We start from the raw sequence: 24,707 nt of genomic DNA on the forward strand, positions 1-24,707 counted from the left end.
AAATTCACGTTAGTGTCCGTAAATAAGGCTTTCTTGGGATACAGCTACATCTACTTATTTGCTGTCTAGGGCTGCTAAAACATTTCCTCTGGCCCTTTACAGAAAACCATGGCCAAGCCCTGTTCTAGTCTAAAGCAGTAACCCTCTTCATGGCATTGACCAATTTTATTTTCTGCAGAGCCATTACTTATATCTATATTCTCTCTCTCTCCCTCTCTTCTTTTTATTTACTTACTTAAAAGTTTTCTCCGCCTACTCACCCACAATAAAACTATAAAACTATATAGCTCCGTAAGAGCAAAGACTTGTCTTCTATTTCTCTGTATCTCCAGTGGCTGACACATAGTAGGCTTTTTTTTATAAATATGATTTTTAAAAAATTTTTGGCCTCACTCCGTGGCATGTGCAATCTTAGTTCCCTGACCAAGAAATGAACCCGTGCCTCCTGCAATGGAAGGTGGAGTCCCAACCACTGGATCGCCAGGTAAGTCCAGTGGGCTCTTTTTAGGTGTTGAAAGAGTTTATTCTGTTTACATTACTAACATTAAAGATTCAACAAGTTGACATTACCTGTGAAATTGTTTGCATTATTCATCTGCATCACTATTCTTTTCTTTCTTCTTTTTTTTTCAATTGTAGTAAAATACACATAACATAAAATTCACCATCTTAATCACACTTTTAAGTACACAGTTCAGTGGCATTAAGTACATTTACTTTGCTGGGCAACCAGCACCACCATTCATTTCCAGAACTTTTTCATCTTGCAAAACTGGAACTCTGTACCCATTAAACAGCAACGCTGGGAATTCCCTGGTGGTCCAGTGGCTAAGACTCAGAACTTTCACTGCCATGGGCCTGGAGTTCAATCCCTGGTCAGGGAACTAAGATCCCACAAGCCACTCAACACAGCCAATAAACAAAATGAAATAAATAAATGGTAACTCTCCATACTCTCCATTCCTTCCTCTCCCAGCCCCTGGCAACCACCACTCCATTTTCCATCTCTATGAATTTGACTATTCTAGGAAATAGAAGGTTTTTAATAAACATCTGTCAGTACACCCATGGCTGATTCATGTCGATGTATGGCAAAAACCACTACAATATTGTAGCCTCTAATTAAAATTAATTAATTAAAAAAAAATAAACATCTGTCAAATAAATAAATCCTGGCCTATTTCTGCTTTGGTTGCCAGGAAGCTTAGCGCTAAATTTCTGGGCTTTTACTGTCAAGATTTTCTTCAAAAGAACTATATTGTCCCATTTTGATACAGATTTTTAACACAGATTTTCAATTTGTAAACTTGTTATTATTTCCTAAGAAACTAGGACACACCTTTGATTCTTAGATACAGATGATTCTTACTTCAGAGAGTTCAACATGTGAAAAATGCATTGATGAAATGGGGTATGTTTTTTCCCACAAGCCACATCACGTCCTTTTTGGAAGCTGAGGGAGGTAAAAATCTTAAGCGACAATGAAATCAAATCCTTATTTATCGAGATGAAGCACCACCACGTTTAAGGATGGACACCCCCTAAAAAGTGTTCCCACCTCAAGGCCTGGGCTCACCAGTCGCATTGGAGGATGTCTTCAGAACCCCAGTCATCCAGCAGTAGAGAGCCTTCTGGGCGTGGGCCGAGGTCTGGTCATAGAGATCTTTAAACAGCGCAGACCTAAAGGACGCAAACATGGGTATCAATTAAGGAACAAACAGATGCAGGCCTGCAGGTAGGGTCCAAACAGCAAATGCACACAAAGCTGTCACCAGTTAAAAGCCTTTCCCACTCCCCTTGCTATATGTAGCTATTTTCCCATTTTTTCTCTTTCCATCACATTTAAATATCTGCCAAAGACTGATCTCCACTTCCCAACCACCTGGTCATTTTTTTAAATAACAGTTTCATTAAGATATAATATGTGTACCATACAATTTGTCCATTTAAAGTACACAACTCAATGATTTTCAGTATATTCACGGACTTTTACAACTATCACTACAATCCATTTTAGAACCCATTTAGTGCCTCAGAAAGGAACCCTGTAGTCTTATCTATCACACCTGAACCTCTAGTCACCCCATCTCTTAGAAACCACTAATCTACTTTCTGTCTCTATATATTTTCCTCTTCTGGATATTTCAGATAAATGCAATCATACAATATGTCACATTTGTATGTGGCCTGTTTCACATGGCATGATGTTTTCAAGGTTCATGCGTGTTGGGACATGTATCAGTACTTTGTTTTATGGCCAAATTCTATTCTGTTGTACAAATATGCCAAATTTTCTTTATCTGCTCATCAGTTGGGCTATTTCCACCTTTTACCTATTATGAATAATGCTGCTATAATTATTCACATACAAGTGTTTGTGTAACATGCTTCATTTTCCTTGGATGTAGACCTAGAAGTGGAATTTCTAGGTTAAATGACAACTCTATACTTAGTCTTTTGAGGAACTGCCAGACTATTTTCCAAAGTAGCTACACCATTTTACTTTTTCACCAACAGTGTCTGAAGGTCCTGATTTCTCCACCTCCTTGTCAACACTTGTTATTATCTGACATTTCAATTACAGACATCCTGTGGATATAAAGTGTCTTGGTCACTTTTTAAATCATGGTCATCTGGTTTCCCCACTGCCACAGTACTCCTTGTGGCCCAAATCCCAAATGACCTCCTGATCACCACACCCAGCAGTTCCACTTGGTCCAATATGAGTTGACCTTTCAGCATTTGGCACTGATCACCCCTCTGGTTCATACTGGCAAAACAGTTGAGTCTCTTCATCCAGGAAGACTTCCCTCAATTCTACCCACCACTGAAAATCAATTCACCAAATGACCAATTCGCCAACCTTTCCTAAGCTTAAGGTTTATCCCTGCCACTCTCCCAGTCATTTCATATGTGAAAAGTCAAACTTTCCCTTAAATCCATCTTAGGATCTTCTCTCTGAATCTTTCTTTTCTTCTTTTTCTCCTCGCCCTTCCTCCTCCTCCTTCTTGTTTTTCTGCCTCTTTCTCTTCTTATTCTGGTTCTTCTTCTTCCTCTTCCTCTTCTTTCTCTCTCTCTCTTTCAAGTTGTTCTATTGTTTTTCATAATAGCAGATGGGGTGAAAGGGACAGGAGATAGCTATATTCAGTAATTCTGAAAAAAATGGTAAGCATCATTTAAGGGAAAGCTTGCCCATTTGTAACAATGCTCTATCACGACCTAGGTCAAGTTATTCAATCTCACTGTGCCTCAGTTTTCCCATTTGAAAAATGGGAATTGGGTTAATGACGTCATCCTCACAAGCAGAAAGGTAGTGTAAGAAGAAGGCAAAACTGAGGTTCAGGAGAACTGGCTTGAGTTCAGATTAAGCCAAGCCCTATGGGGTCACTTCAGGTATACCGTCCCCTTGTTGGGCCTCAGTCTCTTCATCTGTGAAAGAAGAGGTTGGATTAAATGATGCTCATCAGGAAACAGGAAATGGGGGCATATTCTGGACTCCCCAGTGATGATGAGAACCCGGAGTCATGCGATGTTATACCTGTATAGTTCTGTTGCCTTTCTCTCTGTAGGGCCCAAAATCCTTTCCTGGGCTCTTATTCAGAGTTTCTATAAAGTTTTTGTGCTGGACATCTGAGTTTTGACAGTCAAGTATCCACCCCCTCTCTTGTCATAACAGCACCTCAGTTTTTCTTGGGAAAATGACATTTCTCCCACATCCATGTGAGTTGGGTGGAACTGTGACCCACATGCAAGTCATTCATCTTACCAGATCCCAGTGGCCACAGTTATTGGCTCAAGAATGAGCACATGACCTAGTCTGGACCAATAAGATTCAGGTCTAGGACTCTGCTTGGAACTGCTGGGAAAGTCCTCTGGACCAGGCACTCTGCGGAGGGGCCTGGAACTGCCCATGTTCTGTTGTGGAGAGAGCTGGCCTGGAAGCAAGGCCAACCCAGAGGAGGGCAGTGCTGAGACATAAATGATAACCCTATATGCGAGACAGAATAAGAGACACAGATGCATAGAACAGTCTTATGGACTCTGAGGGAGAAGGTGAGGGTGGGACGTTCTGAGAGAATAGCATTGAAACATGTATGTTATCATATGTGAAACAGAACACCATTCCAGGTTCGATGCATGAGACAAATGCTCAGGGCTGGGGCAATGGGATGACCCAGAGGGATGGGATGAGGAGGAAGGTGGGTGGGGTTCCAGGAAGGGGAACACATGTAAACCCATGGCTGATTCATGTCAATGTATGGCAAAAACCACTACAATATTGTAAAGTAATTAGCCCCCAACTAAAATAAATAAATTTATTTAAAAACAAAACAAAACAAAACAGAGACGTTGCCAATGGTGTAATTTGAGCTCCTGGATCCAACCGTGTTCTGTCAATCCTGCTGCTTCTCAAGGAGAAAGTCTCAAATCAGTGCTAGAGAGTCTTCAACTCACACTCAGCTCCTTTTTTACCGGAGAACAGGTCCCAAGCTCAGAGCAACATATCTAGCTTGGATTTAATGACACTTTTTAAATTGCTATTGTATTTATTTTTATGATTACTTACATGACAGCAACTAAACAACAACAAAGACAAATGATACTGGTTTCCCATTTACAGTAACTATATCATATTTACCTTTTTAAAATTTATTTACTTAATTTTATTCAAGTATAGTTGATTCAAAATGTTACCTTAATTTCAAGTGTACAGTAAAGTGATTCAGTTATACATATATATATATATTTTTTCAGATTCGTTCCCCTTATAGATAGTTACCAAATTTGAATCTAGTTCTCTGTGCTATACAGTAGGTCCTGGTTGGTTATCTCTTTTATATACAGTAGCATGTATCATTTTTTACTTTTAATATACATATTTTAAGCAAATAGAATGAATCACTATTTTTTAAATACATGAAATAAATAATAATACAGGCGGTACACAAATATGGCAAAAACTATGAGGATAATACCAGAATGACTAAAATATGGGAGACTCTGTTTTAATCAAGCCATCTCTAAACTGACCTCGAATCTTAACCTGTCCTCACCTGCCTTCTCCCCTCCTTCATGCGTTATCTCCTTGACCTCAGGACAGACTCTGAGGGGCAGCAAGTGGGGTCAGCGGGTCGGGGGGGAGGACACTCACAGGTTCTTGAAGGTGTCTTCACGCAGGTCGTGCGGGAGCCTCTCCGTGATGTCTGGCTGGAGAAAGCGGCCTGAGGACCCCCTCAGCATCCTGCCCAGGATCTCCACACACTCCAGGGGGTTCAGCACCGGGAAACACCTTTCCAGCGTGATGAGAAACAGGCTGCGGTTCACACCCGGGCTCTGCAAGGCTTGCTTCCGAATCTCTCCCAAGTCAATAATGATGTCGTCCAACTCCTAAAGGAGTGACAGAAATCAGGGTTGCCTCTCCATCTGGAAACGCTGGGAGGGACCATGCTTAGCAGCAGAGGTGAAATTCAGGACCACTATTAAACACTATGTTGCTATGTCAAATATTCTAGACTTTTCTGTCACCTACAGAATACCTTGTCCTTCTTCAGATACATCATGACTGTCACATCCCAAGCCCTTGCTCTAGCTAGAATCCCCACCTCTTAGTCTCAGCAAATTCCAGCTGATTCTTTCAGGTCAAGGTCAGTCACCACTGAATCAGTGAAGTCTTCTCTAATGTCCTACTTTGGTCAAATCAAACCTCCCTCCACTCTGAGCTTCCAAGAGCATCCTGAACCAAACTCCGTGATTAGAGGTGCTTACAAACCTGTCTTTCCTCAAGCCAATGGACCTCAACCCTGGCTGCACATCAGAACGACTAGGGAGGTGATCCCCAGCACCACCATAGGAGGCATCTGATTTCAGTGTACAGCTGAGGCTGAGCCAGGAAAGTGCTGAGGCCCATGCCATGTGCCTAGTGGGATTTCTGGTACGCAGAAGACGTTGAGAAATAGCCTGTTAGGATGAATGAATGAATCCTTTGGACCACAGACCCCAGGAACACTGACAGAGTTTAGGCAAAATTTGTTCATGACTCTGTCTTTCACCCAACACACCTTCCAAAAATAACAACTGCAATTTACTGAGTATGGACTACATGCCAGGCACTGTGCCAAGCATGGAGCAACCATGCATACTCTCCTGTTATTCTCACAACAGTCCTATAGGTTAAGACCCATAGGTCTGAGGGTCAGATATTCCTAGGTTCAAATCCCAGGCCCTTGACTTATATGTGTGTGTCCTTGAGTAAGTCACTTATCTTTTTTAAGTCTCGGTTTCTTCCTCTTGAATGAAGCTAAAAATCAGTGCCTACCTCCTAGATTTATAAAAACTGAATGAGATATAATGAATGGAGAGTGCTTGGTACCTAGCGAACACTCAGCAAACATTACATGATATAATTAACTCACTATCACAGGTGACGAGAAGCAAGCAAGATTAGACAATCTGCCCAAACGCGCACAAAGCTGGGATCTGAAACAAGTGTACTGAATCCAAGCCCACTCATCCTAACCACGTCGACAAGTTTCCTAACTTCCGTCATTGCCAACTGGGGCCAAACAGTGCGGCAGCTAAGAGTGTAACTTGGGGGTTCTGAGGCAGGGGTCTGTGGACAGTATTAGGGCATCTGTGAACACAGGGGTGGGGGTGGAGGGAACTGCATCCTCCCTTTCACAGCTGTGGAACTGACCCCCCAGTCTGTCTTTCAAGGATGAATATAGGCAGCGAGCCAGCAAGGTGGCTTTGAACCAGCAAGAAGCTTTGATGTGTCATCACGAAAAATCACAAACACTTTCATAACTCATTACTGTTGTTGCAAATGACTTGAAATCTCGCTTACACTCAACATTTCCTCAAAATTACAGAAGCTATTAGACCAACCACTAAACCTTTCTATTGAAAGTGTTCAAGAATTACTGACCCCCAACTATGGCAACCCACTCCAGTGTTCTTGCCTGGAGAATCCCAGGGACGGGGGAGCCTGGTGGGCTGCCGTTTATGGGGTCGGTCACACAGAGTCGGACACAACTGAAGCAACTTAGCAGCAGCAGCAGCAGCAACTTTGTTTTACGTATTTTGATAAATGTCTTTCAATAGACTCAACTTCCTTTGTCATCCTTTGTATTTCATTGTATAGATGTTAACACCTTATTCTGGGAAGGAGCCTGCGGGCCTTACCACAGGCTCACAGTTAAGAGTCAGGAACCCAGGTTCTTACCTCAGCTTTGCCACTTTCAAGCTGTGTAACCTGAAGTTACTTACTCAACCTCTCCAAGCCTGTTTCCTCATCTGAGTATTGAAACGGTAAGATTCTAGCTATCCTTATTTCAGAAGGTCCTGGCTTCTTAAACCTTTAGAAGAGTGTTGGCAAATATGGCCCACAGGCCCAATTCAGCCCACCACCTATTTCTGTGAATAAAGTTTTATAGGCACACATCCAGACCCATTCATTTATCTGTCATCTACTTTGACACTACAACCACAGAGTTTAGTAGTTGTGACAGAGACTGTACAGCCTGCAAAGCCTGAAATATTTATTATCAGGCCCTCTACAGAAACAGCTCGCTGATCATTCCCTCAGGATAATACCTGACACATGGTAAACCCTCAATAAACATTAATCCAGACCATTTGCATAGGCCATCATCCTCGTTTTTGCCATATCTTTCATCACCTTTACAATTAATTAGTTTATATTTTACTTTAAACTGACTCTTCTTAAAACTTAAATTCATTTCAAAAGGGAAAATTACATCTCCATCAAACTCAGTTTTGATGTGTATTTTAATAACAGACATTGAAATTAATTGATGATTGTTAAAATGTTTAAATGTTTCAATCCCCTTAGGAAAATGCTCCACTTTCAACTGCCTCTGAAAAAAAAACCTCTAAATCTCACCTTTCTGATTCCCAGTGATTCTCTGTGTCTCAGAGGCCTTGCTTTGCTCTTACATAGCCAACCTTATTTTGTGAAAATTACCTGTTTCTGTTTGTCTCCTCTGGACCATAAGCTCCTTAAGGGCAGAGATCGTCTTTCATCTCTGAATCCAGCGTCCCCTGGTACACAGTAATCATTCATGGGTATTTATGAAGCCAAACTACTGGGACTCCTCAGTACCCCTCATTTATTTGTGTGTGTGTGTTGTATAACCTTTTGTTAGCAACTAAAATAGAAGGTATCTGTTGTACAACATGGGTAGTAATTGAATATAACTGGAGATTTTTATATTCTAATACAGATCATTTATAAATGCAATATCTTTATTAAAAAGCTTCCTCCTTTTTGTGTATAATTTGCAAATTTATTCTGACAGCAGAGCATATGTGCGCAAGTCTGCCAAGAGTGCAAATTTAGGATATGGTAAATGCTTCACAAGTTACTTTCAAAAAACTGACTGCCACAACTGTGCCTTTACAATACCTTTTTTTTTTGATCAAAATACTTTTATACCAGCCTTCCTTAGACTGCTGTTAATGACAAAGCATTTTTTTAACAGAGTTGAAATTGAGGAAGGACTACACCTACTAGAAAAGAAGAAAGTTCTGTTAGTTGGAGGTTTCAGAATCCCCCCAAACCAGGACCAGTATCTTGGTAAGGCTTAGGCCGGGACCCGGGACAGAGTGTGAGTGTGTGCAAATGGCATTCCTGAGGATTCAGAGCTGCAGTGAACTGAGAGTGCTCCAGCTGCACAGCTCACTGAACTGTCTTGCCAGTTTCTACACTGGCTGGTCTGGGCACCCCTCATTTCTTAGTACTTATAAAGTGTTAGTTGCTCAGTCATGTCCAACACTTTATGACCCCATGGACTGTAGCCCACCAGGCTCCTCTGTCCACAGGCTTCTCCAGACAAGAATACTGGATTGGGTTGCCTTTCCCTTCTCCAAGGGATCTGCCCAACCCAGGGATCTAACCCAGATCTCCTGCATAGGATGCGGATTCTTTACCGTCTGAGCTACCATAAGAATATGAATTATAAGGCATTTCATTTGAACTCTGGAGAAAGTAAGACAGAAAATCTAGGTCCCAGGGAGTTTTCAGGGGGAGATGAAGAGAGGCCAGAATGAGGCTCAATTCCATTCAACTTGACAAGCACCCAGTTGAATGCCCTGGACTTCCCCCACTCCCAGGATGCCAAGAAAGCCTCACCAGGCGGTCCTTCTTGTCTTCTAAGAGCCATTTCATGGCGGTGTGGAACTGCTGAGTGTCTGTTCCCCTCAGGTCCTCCAGCAGCTTCTGGGGCTGGTACAAATAATGCTGCTCCAGGTGGTTTTCCATGGCTGCCTGGATATGGAATGCTAGTCAGTGAGGACAGGGCAGGAGCACATGGTCAGCACCCAGCCAAGCCACCTAATTCCCTGCAGAGACCGCAAGCTGGCAGCCTGCACACGTTTGGCTGAGTTGGCTCCAAAATTTTTAATGAGCTTCCAACATTTAAAATTCAGGAAATTTCTCACAAAAATCCACAAAGATGTGGCAACGCTGGACACATATCCCCTTCCGTGTAATAATCAACAGGCCAAGGGGCAGTCACTGACTGCAATTACTCTTCCTGCTCACCACCCTCCAGGTAGCTGATTATCCCATAGCTGCCTGGTCCTTGCAGGCAATTGAGGTTTCAAGTCCAGAGCAGCTGACCTCTACCCAGATAGTTTACTATGCCCAGATGGTCACTGCTCGAATCCTCTGCTGTGCTCCAAACCCTCTGCCATGCTCCAAGCCCTCTGCACAGGAGCAACATTCAGGCAGCATGAACAGGCTGTGGCATCCCTTCCAGGGTAAGGAGCAGAAGCCAGCAGTTTCTCCCAGAGGAGATTTCCTCTGCTATCTGGGGAGTTATTTGCTAAATCTTCCTTAAATAAAAGTGCTCTAGACAGGCAGCAAAGCATCATGGACAAAAGGTAAGCTCTAGAACCAGACAACCCGTGTGCAAATCCCCACCCTGCCACTTACTAGGTGTGCAGCCTCAGGCAAGTTCCTTAACTAGGATTGCTAGATAAAACACAGGATGCCTGGCTACATTTGAATTAGAGATAAACAACTAATAATTTTTAGCAGAAGTATATCCCAAATATTGCATGGGACGTACTTATACTAAAAATGTATCTGTTACTAATCTGCAAGTCAAATTTAACTGAGATTCCTGGTTTTTAGTTGACAAATGGGCAACAGTATCTCCGGGTCTCAGTTTTCTCAGCTGAAGAGTAGGGACAAGAGTCAAACTTACTATGTAAGTAAGGATTAATCCTATGTCACGAGGAGTAAATGAGTACGTAAAGTGTTCTCAGTAACCGTGAGCCATTATTCTCTGTCCTAAATGAATTGAAAAATTGTTTACTCAATGTCTCTCCATCTAGAATGACAGGCCCACGTGGGTGGTAAGGTTCTCCTGAGTGGCCTGTTCTCCTGAGTCTCCAGCATCTAGAACTGTGCCTGGCAGAGACTAGAGGCTGGATGAGTAGGTACTGAACGAATAAATGAATATACAAACAGGAAGAGAGGGAGTATAGCTCAAATCAGGTTAAAATATACACATTTCATGAGGAGCCCTACTGCTAGAGAGAAAGAGGCATCAGTTCTCTATAGATTATACAGACTGATGAACAAGACGGAGAAAGCAGATGCCATGAGGCCACCAGCCACCTCCATCTAGTGGTTGTAAGTGGTTAACAACCTGCAATCTCAGTGTAGCTCTCACATGAATGTTCATCTTCAGCATCAAGTAAGTAAAAGCTGACACAACAAAGATGTATGTCGGAACTTCATTCGTAAGTGATATGACCTCTTTGCTGAATCAGGTAACAGTCCTTGAATTCTGAATGTTCTTTCAGTTTTCTGTGCTCTTCACAGTGTATTGGTAAAGGCACAACATAGCACCCTAACGAGGTACAGGCTGGCCAGCTCACTGCAATTCCTACCATCCCTATTGTTCCCTAATGTAAATATCCATTGCCATCTATTTACACACTTGCGCTACTGTTTTTCTTATGGTAGAGTTTAAAGGGAAGAAAAATATTTCCTGGACCTGCGATTGAGAGACTGATAATTATACCCAAAGATCCACTCTCTTGTAATTCCTTTCAGCAACAGAAGCCCACAAGTTTTATCTGGGTACATGGCCTCTCATCTTACTCCTCTGCGGTAAGATGTGACTGTGGACTGTGAGCCAATGAAATGCGAGCAGGAGGAAGTATGCAACTTGCAGGTAACATCCTTAAAGAGAGGCTGTTCACCCTTCACTTCCTCTTTCCCACGGCACCCTTTCTGGGTTGGAGAATGGATATGTTATTTCAACCACGTGAGCAACAACTCCCTAGATGGTGAGAAAGCAACAAGACAGAAGGAACCTGGGCCCCTCGATGGCCTTTTGCAGTAGAGTAGCCTCTCCTCTCTGGACTTCCCACCTGGCCCTGGACTATTACATATAATAGAAATAAGCTAAATTGTTTGAGCTGCTGTAACTTGAGGGGTCTTTGCTGAGAGACAGCAGCTCAGCCTATACCCTATACAGACACCACGTCTCCATCCAAAGTAGAAAAACAAAAGATGAAACAGCTTATAGCACGTTTCCAAAAAAACTGGACAGAACATGTTTCTTTGTGGAAGTGAAGACTAGCTCTCCCCCAGTTCTCCAACTCACCTGGCTCCTGAGTTTGCAATCCCTGCGCACTGAGAGGGGACCACAGGGGTGGGTCTCAGATACCCACCTGCAGGCTGAGGATGGTGAAGGCAACGTGCCGTGAATTCAGATAGGCCAGGATTCTGGGGGACAGGTCTGCCGTCCACACGTGGGAGCTTCAGTCGAAGACAGACAGAGAAGGTCATGATGACAGGTTCAGCTAGGATGGGTAGTCCCCCTGCTAGCTGAGAGCTCAGGTGACCGAAGTTCAGAGAGGACAGTGGGAGTGGGCCAGGATGCTAGGAACTCTGTGCTTAGAGGAAGGAGATGTGTTGCCCTGGCACAGTGTGGGGGAGTTTCCAGTATTAGGAACCCACCCAAACACCAGTCTCTCAAAGACAACGATCAATTTCAGAACTGTGTACTATATTCTAAATCCTGTAACAATCCACTCAGATTTAACAATCCAAACAGATGGACTTGGACAGGTGTCCCTTCTCCAGGGGATCTTCCCAACCCAGGGATCAAACCCAGGTCTCCCTCACTGCAGGCGGATTCTTTACCAGCTGAGTCACCAGGGAAGCCCCCTGACTATATTAAATTTACAAAACAAACGCTGTGTATACCGTGAGAGGCTGGAATAGCGTAGTTAAGACTGTGGGCTCAAAACCTGGATTTGAATCCTGGCTCTACCACTTAACTGTGTGGACTCAGGCAATCTACTGAGTTTTCCTGTGCCCTAGTTTCCCTTTCTATGTAATATAGCTAACTGTGAGAATTAAATTTGTCCACACATGTAAAGTGCTAAAACATTGCCAAACACACGGAAAATGCACACCTTCATTCATAACAGCCAAAAATTGAAAACAACTCAGGTGTCCAGGAACAAGTGAAATGTTCAACAGGTGGTAATACCCATTCAATGGAATGCCGCTCACTCAGAAAAGGGGAATGAATGGGACTTTTGCTTCCAGCTGTTATGGAGTAACTGGCAGTGGATAAATTCTCCTGCCTTAAACAATTAGAAGGCCTTTTATAATCACATTCTCATTATAGATAGATAGACAGGTAGGTGCTGCTAGATAGATGGATAGTTAGATAAAAAACTTTAGCCTGCAAGAATATATTCAGTACTGTCAACTGGAGTTACCTTAGGGAGAAGAGTGTTTATGGGAATCTTTCACTTTAATATAATTGAGTGCTCCTGTCATGGGGCCCCAAGTCTCCCATCTCTCCTTCATAGTACTTGTTATATTAGAATTATCTGTTCATATTTACCTTGCCACAACACTATGCAGTGCCCTGCTTCACAGGTGGTATCTAACAGTACATAAAGGGACAGTGAGGGACTTTCCTGGTCCAGTGGTTAAGACTCCCATCGCAGGGGCGCCAGTTCGATTCCTGGTCAGGGAACTAAGATCCCACATGCCGCGTAGTGTGGCCAAATGAAATAAAATGATAGATTATTCTAAAAAAATAAAGTGACAGTGAGCCCTGGGGCCAGGCTGCTAGATACATACCCCAGCTCTACCACTTCCCATCTGCCTGACCTTAAATCACCTCCTTGGGCCTCGTTTTCATTATTCTATCCAATGAGATAACAAAAGGACCTACCTGGGTGGGAGGAGGTGGAGGTTTGTGAGGATTACATGTGTTTTCTATGCATAAAGCACTTAGAATAGTACCTGCTACATAGCAAGCACTCAGTAAATGTTAGCTCTTGTGTTACAGCAGAGGGAGCCAAAATTGTATGGAACAAATGTATCTATTCTAAAACACTTGTGCATTGGATAAATTTTGGATAAATTGGATAAATGAATATATAGTACTTTTTATAGTTAAGGGACTTCCATTAAGAATTTTTATTAAAAATCTGTTCCATCCCTTCCCCTCCCCTTTAGGATGAGTTACCTTTGAAACTGTATGAGATCCAGCAATGCTACAATGGAAATAAAATAAAAAGACAACTTAAAAAGGAATCATTCTGGAGAGATAACAGGCACCTCCTGTTTGAAATTCTTAGACACAACAAGCAGGGACAGTGGGAACATTACCATTCAGGTAGCTTCCATCTATTATTTCTTCCTAAAAGGCAAAGAGATAATATCAAGTATAACATCCACGAGTTGGCGGTTTCAGCAGAGGGGATGTTGTTTAGAAGAAAATGGAATACTCACCGCCATCTTTTGCAACAATGGGTGCAAATCTGCAACAAAGCCATTGAACGTATAAACAGAATTGAATGGGATGACCTTCAAAAATACAGATGTGTTAAGAAAAAGAGCCCCCCAAAAAGGTTACTCAGGAAGGAAATTTTTAGTGAATTTTTATTATACTTGTGCCAGTGTGAGGAAATCTTGGTTTGAGAAACCCTTTTAGAATAACCCTGAAAAGTCTGCATATACAGGGACATACAGGGCACACAGGCACACACACATCCCAGAACACTCTATAGCACCACGTACCTGAGCTGACCTAACCCCGCTCCATTCCCTGAGACGTGTGGAAGCCGGGAGAGATGCCTCCTCCCTCTGGACTTACCCTGCTGGGAGTCTGGAGCTCTGTAACTTGCCACTCCATGGCTCAGGAAAAGAAAGAGCCAAAGAGAGCATCTCCGAGGTTCCTGAGACATTCTCCTGCAGTTAATTCAAGTACAGACATGATTCAGGGTTGTATATTTTAAATATACTTAAGAATAAACAGAAGACAAGGGAAAAACAAATAGACCCAGAATCCGTTAGAGATTTTTTTTTTAAATTCCATCCACCTTGCTCCATCTAAACTTCTTTGCTGGTGTAAAACACAATCATCTCTCTCCTCAGTTATAATGGCCTGTTTATATTCTTACAACCACCTCTCATCCCCCTCAACTGAACAAAGAGGAGTGGTTAAAAGCATGGACTCTGTTATAGCTGACAAGGGACTTACATCTAGAATATAAAAAGAACTCTTATAATTCAGTAAGTAGAAGATGAACAAGCCAATGGGGAAAACATATGAACCTAAACTTCATTAAAAAAAAAAAAATACAAATGGCCAATAAGCACCTAAAGGACTAGCAGTATCGTTCAGTTCAGTTCAGTCGCTCAGTCGTGTCCAGCTCTTTGCAGCCCCATGGACTGCAGCACGCCAGGCAAATATTAGTTTTCAAGAACATGCTGCTGACAACTAATGAGATACGGTAACTGAGCCAGACCCTCTGGAGCCTTTCCAGAACAGACCTCGCCACCACCACGTCCTCTTGCCTGTCACTTGTGTAAAGAAAGACTTTAGCTTCCTAGGCCTTCCCTAAGTTCCAAAGAGTAAATTTAATCAGGGAAGTGGAAAAATGCAGAAAGGAAGGGAAACAGTCGAGCAAAACAAAATAATAATACTTTAGCCATTAAACAGTGTCAAGGACATTTAGTTTCTCCTCAAGGACTAAAGATAATATTCTGAGCCATGTCGTTTGAGCTGTTTTGTAGATACTAAAGCCCCCAACAGGTGGAAGAAGCTAACTGTATTCTGCCCCTGCGTATGTGTATCCTCAGTCGCTTCGGTCATGTCCGACTCTTTGTGACCCCATAGATTGTAGTCTTCCAGACTCCTTTGTCCCTGGGATTTTCCAGGCAAGAATATTGGAGTGGATTGCCATGCCCTCCTCCAGGGGATCTTCCCGACCCAGGGATCAAACCCAGGTCTCCTGTGTCTTCTGCACCACAGGCAGTTTCTTTACCTCTGAGCCACCAGGGAAGCCAGTATGCTGCCCACAAGCCCATAAACCCCAGACCAGTTGGAACCAGATGGTCACTCCTCATTACCTCACCAGCAACCAATCAGAAGAATGTCCATGAGCTGATCACCCCAAGCCCCTCCCCTTCCTTCACCCTGTCTTTAAAAACCTTTCCCTGATAGACTTTGAGGAGTTGGGGGTGCCTTTTAAGCACTAGTTGCCCTGGACTCTGCTTTGTGCCCTGCAATAAACACAACACTTTCCTTCACCACAGCCTGGTGTCTATAGATTGGCTTTACCATGTGCAGGCAAGTGGACCCGAATTTGGTGTGGTAACAGTTTCATTACATATGCACTAGAATGGCTAAAAGTTAAAAAGATTAACAATGCCAAGTATTGACAATAATGTGGAGCAGTGTGAATTCATACATTGCTGATATAGCCACTTTGGAAAACTGTTTGGCAATGTCTTACAAAGTTAAGTATATAGTACTTTACAATCTAGGAATTCTACCCCTAGGTATTTACCCAAGAGAAATTGAAACATATGTCCATACAAATATTTGTAGAGTTCCATTCCAAAAATTAGAAACAACTCAAATGTTCAACAATAGATGAAAGGTTAAACCAATACGGTATATCCACTCAATGGAACACCACTCATCAATAAATTAGGAATGAGTTGGACTTTTGCTCCCAGCTATGATGGAGTAATTGGCAGTAGATACATTTCCTTGCCTTAAACAATTAGAAAGCAAACAAAGCAAATGAAACAAAGGTTTTCAGACATCGGACAACAGGTAGAACAAGACTGAGACCCCTGAGAGAAGGGAAACAGTGAGAAAATAGAAAATATTTATTGGTTTCTGCCCCCAGTTCATGGAACAGGGCCACTAAATCCCTTGTAATTTCCTAAATGATAAGGGCATGAGGAGCATCTCTTGTTCTAATACTTGGTTTTTGATCCATCCCTGACACAGGGCTCCTGAGTCCTTGCAAATTCTTAAGTGATAGGAGCGGTGCAGCCACTCTGGAGAACAGTGTGGAGGTTCCTTTAAGAAAACAGAGCTACCATAGATGAATAATAAAGACCTACTGTATAGCACAGGGAACAGCAATCCTACTCCTGGGCATATATCCACAGAAAACCACAACAGGAAAAGAACATGCATCCCATTGTTCACTGTAGCACTATTTACATTCCATCCAGGACATGGATGCAACCTAAGTCTCCATCAACAGATGAATGGATAAAGAAGATGTGGTACATATATATAATGGAAAATTACTCAGCCATAAACAAAAAGAATGAAATAATGCCATTTGTAACAACACGGATGGACCTAGAGACTGTTATACTGAGTGAAGTAAGACAAAGAAACACAAATATCACATATCATTTATATGTGGAATCTTAAAAAAGACTACAAAAGAACTTATCTAGAAAACAGAAGCAGAGTTACAGATATAGAAAATAAACTTACAGTTATGGGGCAGGGGAGGGGAAGGGGTAAATTGGGATTGACATGCACACACTACTGTATATAAGATAGATAACTAATAAGGACCTACTATATGGCACAGGGAACTCTATTCAATACTCTGTAATGATGTATACAGGCAAAGAATATGAAAAAGAGAAGATAAGGGCTTCCCTGGTACCTACGTCATAGCGTCATATGAGGATAAAATTAGTTAATGAAGTAAACCACTTAGAACAATGCTTGGCACGAAGAAAGCCCTACATATGGGTTTAGGAAATAAACAAGCCAGACTGATGTTTTCAAAATTCAAATAATGGGAAAGTCTGGAGAAAGAATGTTCCAGAAAAAGGGAATCAGAAGTGCAAAGGCTGTGATGTTAGGAATGCAATTTACATGTTCAATAAATCACACAAAGATGACAGCAGTAGGTGAGATTAGGTTATTGTAAGCACTTTGACTCCTACTTGGAGGGAGATGGGAGCCACTGAGGGATATTTGAATGAGAGTGGGCTTCCCCAATGGCTCAGCCATAAAGAATCCACCTGCAGGGCAGGAGACGCAGGAGACCTGGGTTCGATCCCTGGGTTGGGAAGATCCCCTGGAGAAAGAAATGGCAACCCACTTCAGTATACTTGCCAGGAAAATCCCATGGACAGACAAGCCTGGTGGGCTACAGTCCATGGGGTCACAAAGAGTCAGACACGACTGAAGTGACTGAGCACGGCACAGCCTGAGTGTGAAAGCAATGCTCTGACTTTTAAAACACTAACTCTATAACCCCAATTGCTTATTGAGAATACACTGAACAAGGGCAACAGACAAAGCAAAGAGGTCAGTAAGAGATGAATAGTGATGACTTAGTCACAGATGGCAGTGAGGGTGGTAAGAAGTGGTTGGGGATATTTTGAAGGGTTGTTGTTCAGTCACCCAGTCATGTCCAACTTTTTGCGATCCCATGGTCTGCAGCACGCCAGACTTCCCTGTCCTTCACCATCTCCCGGAGCTTGCTCAAACTCATGTCCATTGAGTCAGTGATGCCATCCCACCATCCTGTCCTCTGTTGTCCCCTTCTCCTCCTGCCTTCAATCTTGCCCAGCATCAGGGTCTTCTCTAATGAGTCAGCTCTTGGCATCAGGTGGCCAAAATATTGGAGCTTCAGATTCAGCATCAGTCCTTCCAATTAATATTCAGGATCAATTTCCTTTAGGATTGGCTGGTTTGATCTCCTTGCAGTCCAAGGGACTCTTAAGAGTCTTCTCCAACACCACAGTTCAAAAGCATCATTTCTTTGACACTCAGGCTTCTTTATGGTTCAACTCTCACATCCATGTATGACTACTAGGAAAACCATAGCTTTGACTATATGGACCTTTGTAGGCAAAGTGATGTCTCTGCTTTTTAATATGCTGTCTAGGTTTGTTATAAGGAGCAAGCATCTTTTCATTTCACGATTGCAGTCACCATCTGCAGCGATTTTGGAGCCGAAGAAAATAAAGCCTGTCACTGTTTCCATTGTTTCTCCATCTATTTGCCATTAAGTGATGGGCTCGGCTGTCATGATCTTTATTTTCTGAATGTTGAGTTTTAAGCCAGCTTTTTCATTCTTCTCTTTCACCTTCATCAAGAAGCTCTTTAATTCTTCGCTTTCTGCCATAAGGGTGGGGCCATCTGCATATCTGAGGTTGCTGATTTTTTGAAGGGTAGAGCCAATAAACTGAATGTGAGGAATAAAAGACAAGTTACAGACACCTCCAAGGATTTGGGCCTGAGCATCTAGAGAGATGGGAAATAGGAAAAAACAGTAGGAGTTGCAGATTTGAGGAAGATGCCCTGGAAATGTGGACAAGCTAAGCTTGAGATGACCATAAAATATCCAAGTGGACAAAGCAAGTGGGCAATTTGGTGTTTGAGTCTGCAGTTAGAGCAGGGCTCAGACTGGAGCTATCTACACAGAGCAGTCAGCAGATACTTGAACCCAGGCCACTGGATGAGATCACCAAGAAAATGAGCACAAGGGAGAGCGTGGGTGAGCTTTAAGGACTGGTACCCAGGCGTTCCTTTGTTAAAATGTTAGGCAGACCAGGTGAAATCAGCAAACTCAAGACTGTAGGAAATCCCCAGAATCAACGACCTAGTTTCTTCAGCAAATACTCTGCAAAGAGAGAGACAGACATAGACACAGACACACATAGACACAGACACACACACACACAGAGGAACGAACTAGGAACTTAAAAAACTTCGGAGCCATAACAATTATTCATAGCATATAGACTTTCTTTGGATCCTAATTCAAGCAAACCATGAAAAACAAAAACTATGGGACAACTGTGGAAACTTGCTCCCTGTCTGGATATTTGAACATTTTAAAGAACTACTGTTAATGTTTTTAAGTTTGATAACAGAAATTTGGCTATATTTTTAAAAGAGTCTTTATCTTTTAAAGGAGGGATGTTGGTTCACAATCTGGCCCCCATACAGGTAGGATAAGGAGAGACTGGAGAAAGAAGCAGCCCCTACAGATTGGTAGATGGCAGGTGTACTAAGCAAGGACACTTACTTACAATGCTTGTCTTTTTTCTGTTGTTGTTGTTATATTTTTTTTAATAATTTATTTGTTTATTTTTTATTGTGCTAGGTCTTCATTGCTCCCAGGCTTTTCTTTAGTTGCCATTAGCAGGGACTACTCTTCCTTCCAGTATTCCAGCTTCTCATTGGGGTTGCTTCTCTTCTTGCAGAGCACCAGCTCTGCAGGCTTCAGTAGTTGCTGCTCAAGGGCTCCACAGTGTTGGTTTCCAGGCGCTAGAGCACAAATTCAATAGTGTGGTGCACCGGCTTACTTGTTTCATGGCATGTGGAATCTTCCCAGACCAGGGATCGAACCCACACCTCTTGCACTGGCAGGCGGATTCTTTACCACTGAGCCACCAGGGAAGCCTGTTGTTAAATGTTTTAATGGGGAACTTTTTGTTTTGTTTTGTTAATTTTTTATTTTATATTGTATGCTGCTGCTACTGCTGCTAAGTTGCTTCAGTCGTGTCCAACTCTGTGCAACCCCATAGACGGCAGCCCACCAGGCTCCCTCGTCCCTGGGATTCTCCAGGCAAGAATACTGGAGTGGGTTGCCATTTCCTTCTCCAATGCATGAGAGTGAAAGGTGAGAGTGAAGTTGCTCAGTCATGTCCGACTCTTCGCGACGCCATGGACTGCAGCCTACCAGGCTCCTCCATCCATGGAATTTTCCAGGCAAGAGTACTGGAGTGGGGCGCCATTGCCTTCTCCTCTCTCAAGGTTAAGTACCTGAAAACACTCCCCTGGTGGGAACAGTGGGCAGAACATTCATTCCAAGAATGGAGCAGGGGTGAGGAGACTCTGACTGCTCTGGTCCAGCTTGAAGGTCAATGGGTTGTCATATCCTCTCCATGACCTCCTTCATGGGGTTAGCTAACTACAACCCAAGGGCCAAATTCAAAGGTTACCTGGTTGGTCTTGCATGGCTCACGAGATAAAAATGGTTTTTAGGTTTTTAAACAGTTTCAAAATATCAAACAACAGACTGGTTCCAAATAGGAAAAGGAGTACGTCAAGGCTGTATATTGTTACCCTGCTTATTTAACTTCTATGCAGAGTACATCATGAGAAATGCTGGGCTGGAGGAAGCACAAGCTGGAATCAAGATTGCCGGGAGAAATATCAATAACCTCAGATATGCAGATGACACCACCCTTATGGCAGAAAGTGAAGAACTAAAAAGCCTCCTGATGAAAGTGAAAGAGGAGAGTGAAAAAGTCGGCTTAAAGCTCAACATTCAGAAAACTAAGATCATGGCATCCGGTCCCATCACTTCATGGCAGATAGATGGGGAAACAATGGAAACAGTGGCTGACTTTATTTTTCTGGGCTCCAAAATCACTGCAGATGGTGATTGCAGCCATGAAATTAAAAGACGCTAACTCCTTGGAAGGAAAGTTATGACCAACTTAGACAGCATATTAAAAAGCAGAGATATCACTTTGCCAACAAAGGTCTGTCTAGTCAAGGCTATGGTTTTTCCAATGGTCATGTACGGATGTGAGAGTTGGACTGTGAAGAAAGCTAAGTGCCGAAGAATTGATGCTTTTGAACGGTGGTGTTGGAGAAGACTCTTGAGAATCCCTTGGACTGCAAGGAGATTCAACCAGTCCATCCTAAAGGAGATCAGTCCTGGGTGTTCACTGGAAGCACTGATGTTGAAGCTGAAACTCCAATATTTTGGCCACCTGATGCGAAGAGTTGACTCATTTGAAAAGACGCTGATGCTGGGAAGGATTGGGGGCAGGAGGAGAAGGGGACGACAGAGGATGAGATGGTTGGATGGCATCACCAACTCAATGGACATGGGCTTGGGTGGACTCCGGGAGTTGGTGATGGACAGGGAGGCCTGGCGTGCTGCAGTTCATGGGGTCACAAAGAGTCAGACACGACTGAGCGACTGAACTGTACTGAACTGAAAAAAATCAAAAGAACAATATGTCTGGGCATATGAAAATTTCATGTATGCAATTTAAATATTAGTGTCCATAAATACAGTTGTATTAGACTACGACCACTCCACTCACTTAAGTATCGTCTATGGCTGCCTTCACGCTACAATGGCAGAGCTGGGAAATTGCAACAGAGGCTGTGTGGCCCCACAAAGCTGAAAATACTTACTCTCTGTTCCTTTACTGAAAAAGTTTGCCAAGCCTGCTCTAGAGCTACATTATTATATACTTACAGAAGAAATGTGATGTTTGAGATGGTTTCAACATAATACAGGAGGGAGGAAATAAATATGGAGGAAACAAGTTGAGAACTGAAGCTGAAGCCATTATATTCCTGTATCTACCTTTGTATGGGTTTGAAATTTTACGCATACAAAACATAAATTATTTTTTAAAAGAAAAACAAAATAAAAGAAACTGTGTTTTTATTTTTTAAAAAGGGTGGAGAGATGTGGAGGAACTGGGAAAGAGTTCTGAAAGGAGTGACCAGAGGGCTGGTAGGAAAACAGGTGACTCCCAGGCAGCTCACAACCCATTCTCCAGATGCCACCCTCTCAGGAACTTAAAAGGAGCCCCACAATGCACATCCATGGTTTCTTGAAATTACTTTATAGGCGCCCCAGCATCCTCTAATACAGATTTCCCTGCTATTGTCTGACTTGTTATGCAAATAGATTCTCTATACCCCCAAAGGGACTTCCTCAACCAGCTTTGGGAACAGTTACGCTCATTTTACTGCTCAGGGCAAACACAAACTGAAATTTTGGAAACCTCCAGACACGGAAGGCAGAGCATTCTAACAGATTCTGAGTGAACCTGATCTCAAAGCACTTAGTAGATGCCTTCTGCCCCATCAATCCCACCCCGCAGGTGGGGATGTTCAGCTCGCCTAAGAGCTCTTACTGGCTTTGGGACTTTTGGCCCTTTGGGACTTTGGCCCTTTTTTTCTCTCTTCCCTTTGGTCAGCTGCCCTGGGGCATTGGCCTTATTCACAATTCTCCAGTTTCCCAGACAATGAGGCTTCTTGTACTTATTGCTGCAGTCTCCCTATTAATTCCACAAAGGGTTTACAATTACTGAAACAGAAGCTCCACTTTCTGCTGCACATTAAGTCTTCGTTCCAACGAAATCCCAGTCCAAAGCCAGGATGGGATTTGGTTTTAATTAAAAGTCCCTCAGGTCACTCTCTTTCAGGAGCTTGGCCAAGAGGAATAAAAGGACTGAGCTGGGCAATGGTGATTTGGGGGTCGATAGCTTTCTCCATGTATCCAGCCCCCTCCCCACCCAAAGGCCTGCAGATGGGCGAAAATCAAGCAGGCAAGGACTGCTTTGAAGGAACTCAAAATGAAACCAGTAACAATAACCAGTGGTCATGTATGGATGTGAGAGTTGGACTGTGAAGAAAGCTGAGCGCCGAAGAATGGATGCTTTTGAACTGTGGTGTTGGAGAAGACTCTTGAGAGTCCCTTGGACTGCAAGGAGATCCAACCAGTCCATCCTAAAGGAGATCAGTCCTGGGTGTTCATTGGAAGGACTGATGTTGAAGCTGAAACTCCAATACTTTGGCCACCACATGCGAAGAATTGACTCATTGGAAAAGACCCTAATGCTGGGAAGGATTGGGGGCAGGAGGAGAAGGGGACGACAAAGGATGAGATGGTTGGATGGCATCACCGATTCGATGGACATGGGTTTGGGTAGACTCCGGGAGTTGGTGATGGACAGGGAGGCCTGGCGTGCTGTAATTCATGGGGTCGCAAAGAGTCGGACACGACTGAGCGACTGAACAACAACAACAATAACCACAAACCTGAACTGAATGTGGGTTCCTAAAAACCTTGACCATCGATCGGGGTTTCCTGGACTGACGGATTCTGCTTTTACGACCTGGAAAGTTGCAGGTAAACCGGGAGGAGCTGGTCATTCAATGGATGAGATACATTTTGCAAAGATGCTGGGAGGTTCCCCCAATGCTGGGGCATCCCATCCCAGACACAAACCAACAATTCACAATGACATGGAGTTTTACCGTCTGCAAAGTAATGCCATTTAAGGTCCATATCATGGATACAAGTATACAGGTCTACAGATACTAACCTGGAGATTTTCTACTAAAAGCAAAAAAATAACCCCACAAGACCATTTTTATTAGTATTAATGCAAAGTGGTCTGACTTGTCTGGTTTGTAGGATACCAGGCTATTTGAACTGGATTTGGATTTCATTTCGAAATGTGGTATTGGATGGCCTCATCCCTTGAGTTCTACTCAAGGGAATGTGTGCTTTCTTTCTAGACTAGAGGCACCAGGCTGGTCCCAGCTCTGTCCCTAATGGTGAGACTCTGGCCTGTCATCCTCCTCCCTCTCTTTGAGTCTTAGGAGAGCAAAATGGAAGGCTTTGGATTCTGTGATAGAAGGAGAGACAGGAGGATGCTGTCTCACTGGGCATCCTGTATCTGCTGGACCAATTCATTTGCTCCGTCCATCAGTCCTGAAGGTTTACTTGGTCTCACAAGTGAGTTCAGCAGACATACAGAACTCACCGAGTGAGCAAATGGCAGAAGGGGCCGAGACACAGGGCTGCCTGAGTCCTTAGTAATCATAATTGTAGCGACCACTGAATGAGTGAGAACGAAGCACGCACCCCTCTACAGACACTGCCTCACTGAGTCCTTGCAGAATCTTTGAGGCAAATATTACTGTTATTTCTGTTTCACAGACAGGGAAATGGGTTTTAAAAGGTCGAGTGGCCTGCCGAGGGTCACACAACTATCAGGTGGCAGGGCCAGGTCCCGAGGCCTGAGCTACATGATTGCAAACGCTTAGTAGCTCTGCTCTCCAGCCTCTGCTCAGCGGCCCTGAACCTAAACTCCAGATGGTCAGTGCCACCTCAGGGCTAGAGGCCCCAGTTTCCCTCCAGATAGCCAGTGCCACCTCAGGGCTAGAGGCCCCAGTTTCCCTTCCAACCACTGATTACTAGCTGTGTGCTCTTCAACAAACTCCTTGACCTCTCTGGGCTTACGTTTCCTTCTCTGTACCATGTGGATGGCAATAATACCTCACAAAGACAGGGGCTTCCCTGGTGGCTCAGATGGTAAAGAATCTGCCTGCAATACAGGAGACCCAGGTTCGATCCCTGGATGGGGAAGAGCCCCAGGAGGAGGGCATGGCAACCCACTTCAGTATTGTTGCCTGGAGAATTCCATAGAGAGAGGAGCTTGGCGGGCTTCGGTCCATGGGGCCCCAAAGAGTTGGACACGACTGAAACCGCTAAGCAGGCACAAAGACTGTGTAAATGTTTTTTTTAAAGTTTATCAATTTATCCAATGCGTAATGGTTGCTGTTTGCTCTACCTGAATATTCTCATTT

At 43.3% G+C, this 24,707-nt stretch overlaps 1 protein-coding gene across 4 annotated transcripts in view; it reads right to left on the minus strand.

Moving 5' to 3' along the window:
- Nucleotides 1–24,707, minus strand: part of OTOA (otoancorin) — a 78,111-nt gene that overhangs the window by 52,670 nt on the left and 734 nt on the right. For 2 of the 4 annotated variants that reach the window (XM_081554545.1, XM_081554542.1), the window contains exons 1-7: nt 14,163–14,257; nt 13,799–13,827; nt 13,676–13,706; nt 11,710–11,841; nt 9,152–9,286; nt 5,153–5,388; nt 1,577–1,680 (exon numbers count right to left, since the gene is read on the minus strand). In XM_081554545.1, the coding sequence (XP_081410671.1) occupies nt 1,577–1,680; nt 5,153–5,388; nt 9,152–9,280 (469 nt within the window). In that variant the 5' untranslated portion in view covers nt 9,281–9,286; nt 11,710–11,841; nt 13,676–13,706; nt 13,799–13,827; nt 14,163–14,257. Of the gene's footprint in view, nt 1–1,576; nt 1,681–5,152; nt 5,389–9,151; nt 9,287–11,709; nt 11,842–13,532; nt 13,561–13,675; nt 13,707–13,794; nt 13,828–14,162; nt 14,258–24,707 lie in introns of those variants that run through there. The other 2 variants (XM_081554541.1, XM_081554544.1) reach the window with 2 other exon arrangements.

This window comes from Giraffa tippelskirchi, chromosome 13 (assembly GCF_054371585.1).
Source record: "Giraffa tippelskirchi isolate mGirTip1 chromosome 13, T2T-mGirTip1v1.2.pri, whole genome shotgun sequence".
Taxonomy (NCBI): Eukaryota; Metazoa; Chordata; class Mammalia; order Artiodactyla; family Giraffidae; genus Giraffa; species Giraffa tippelskirchi.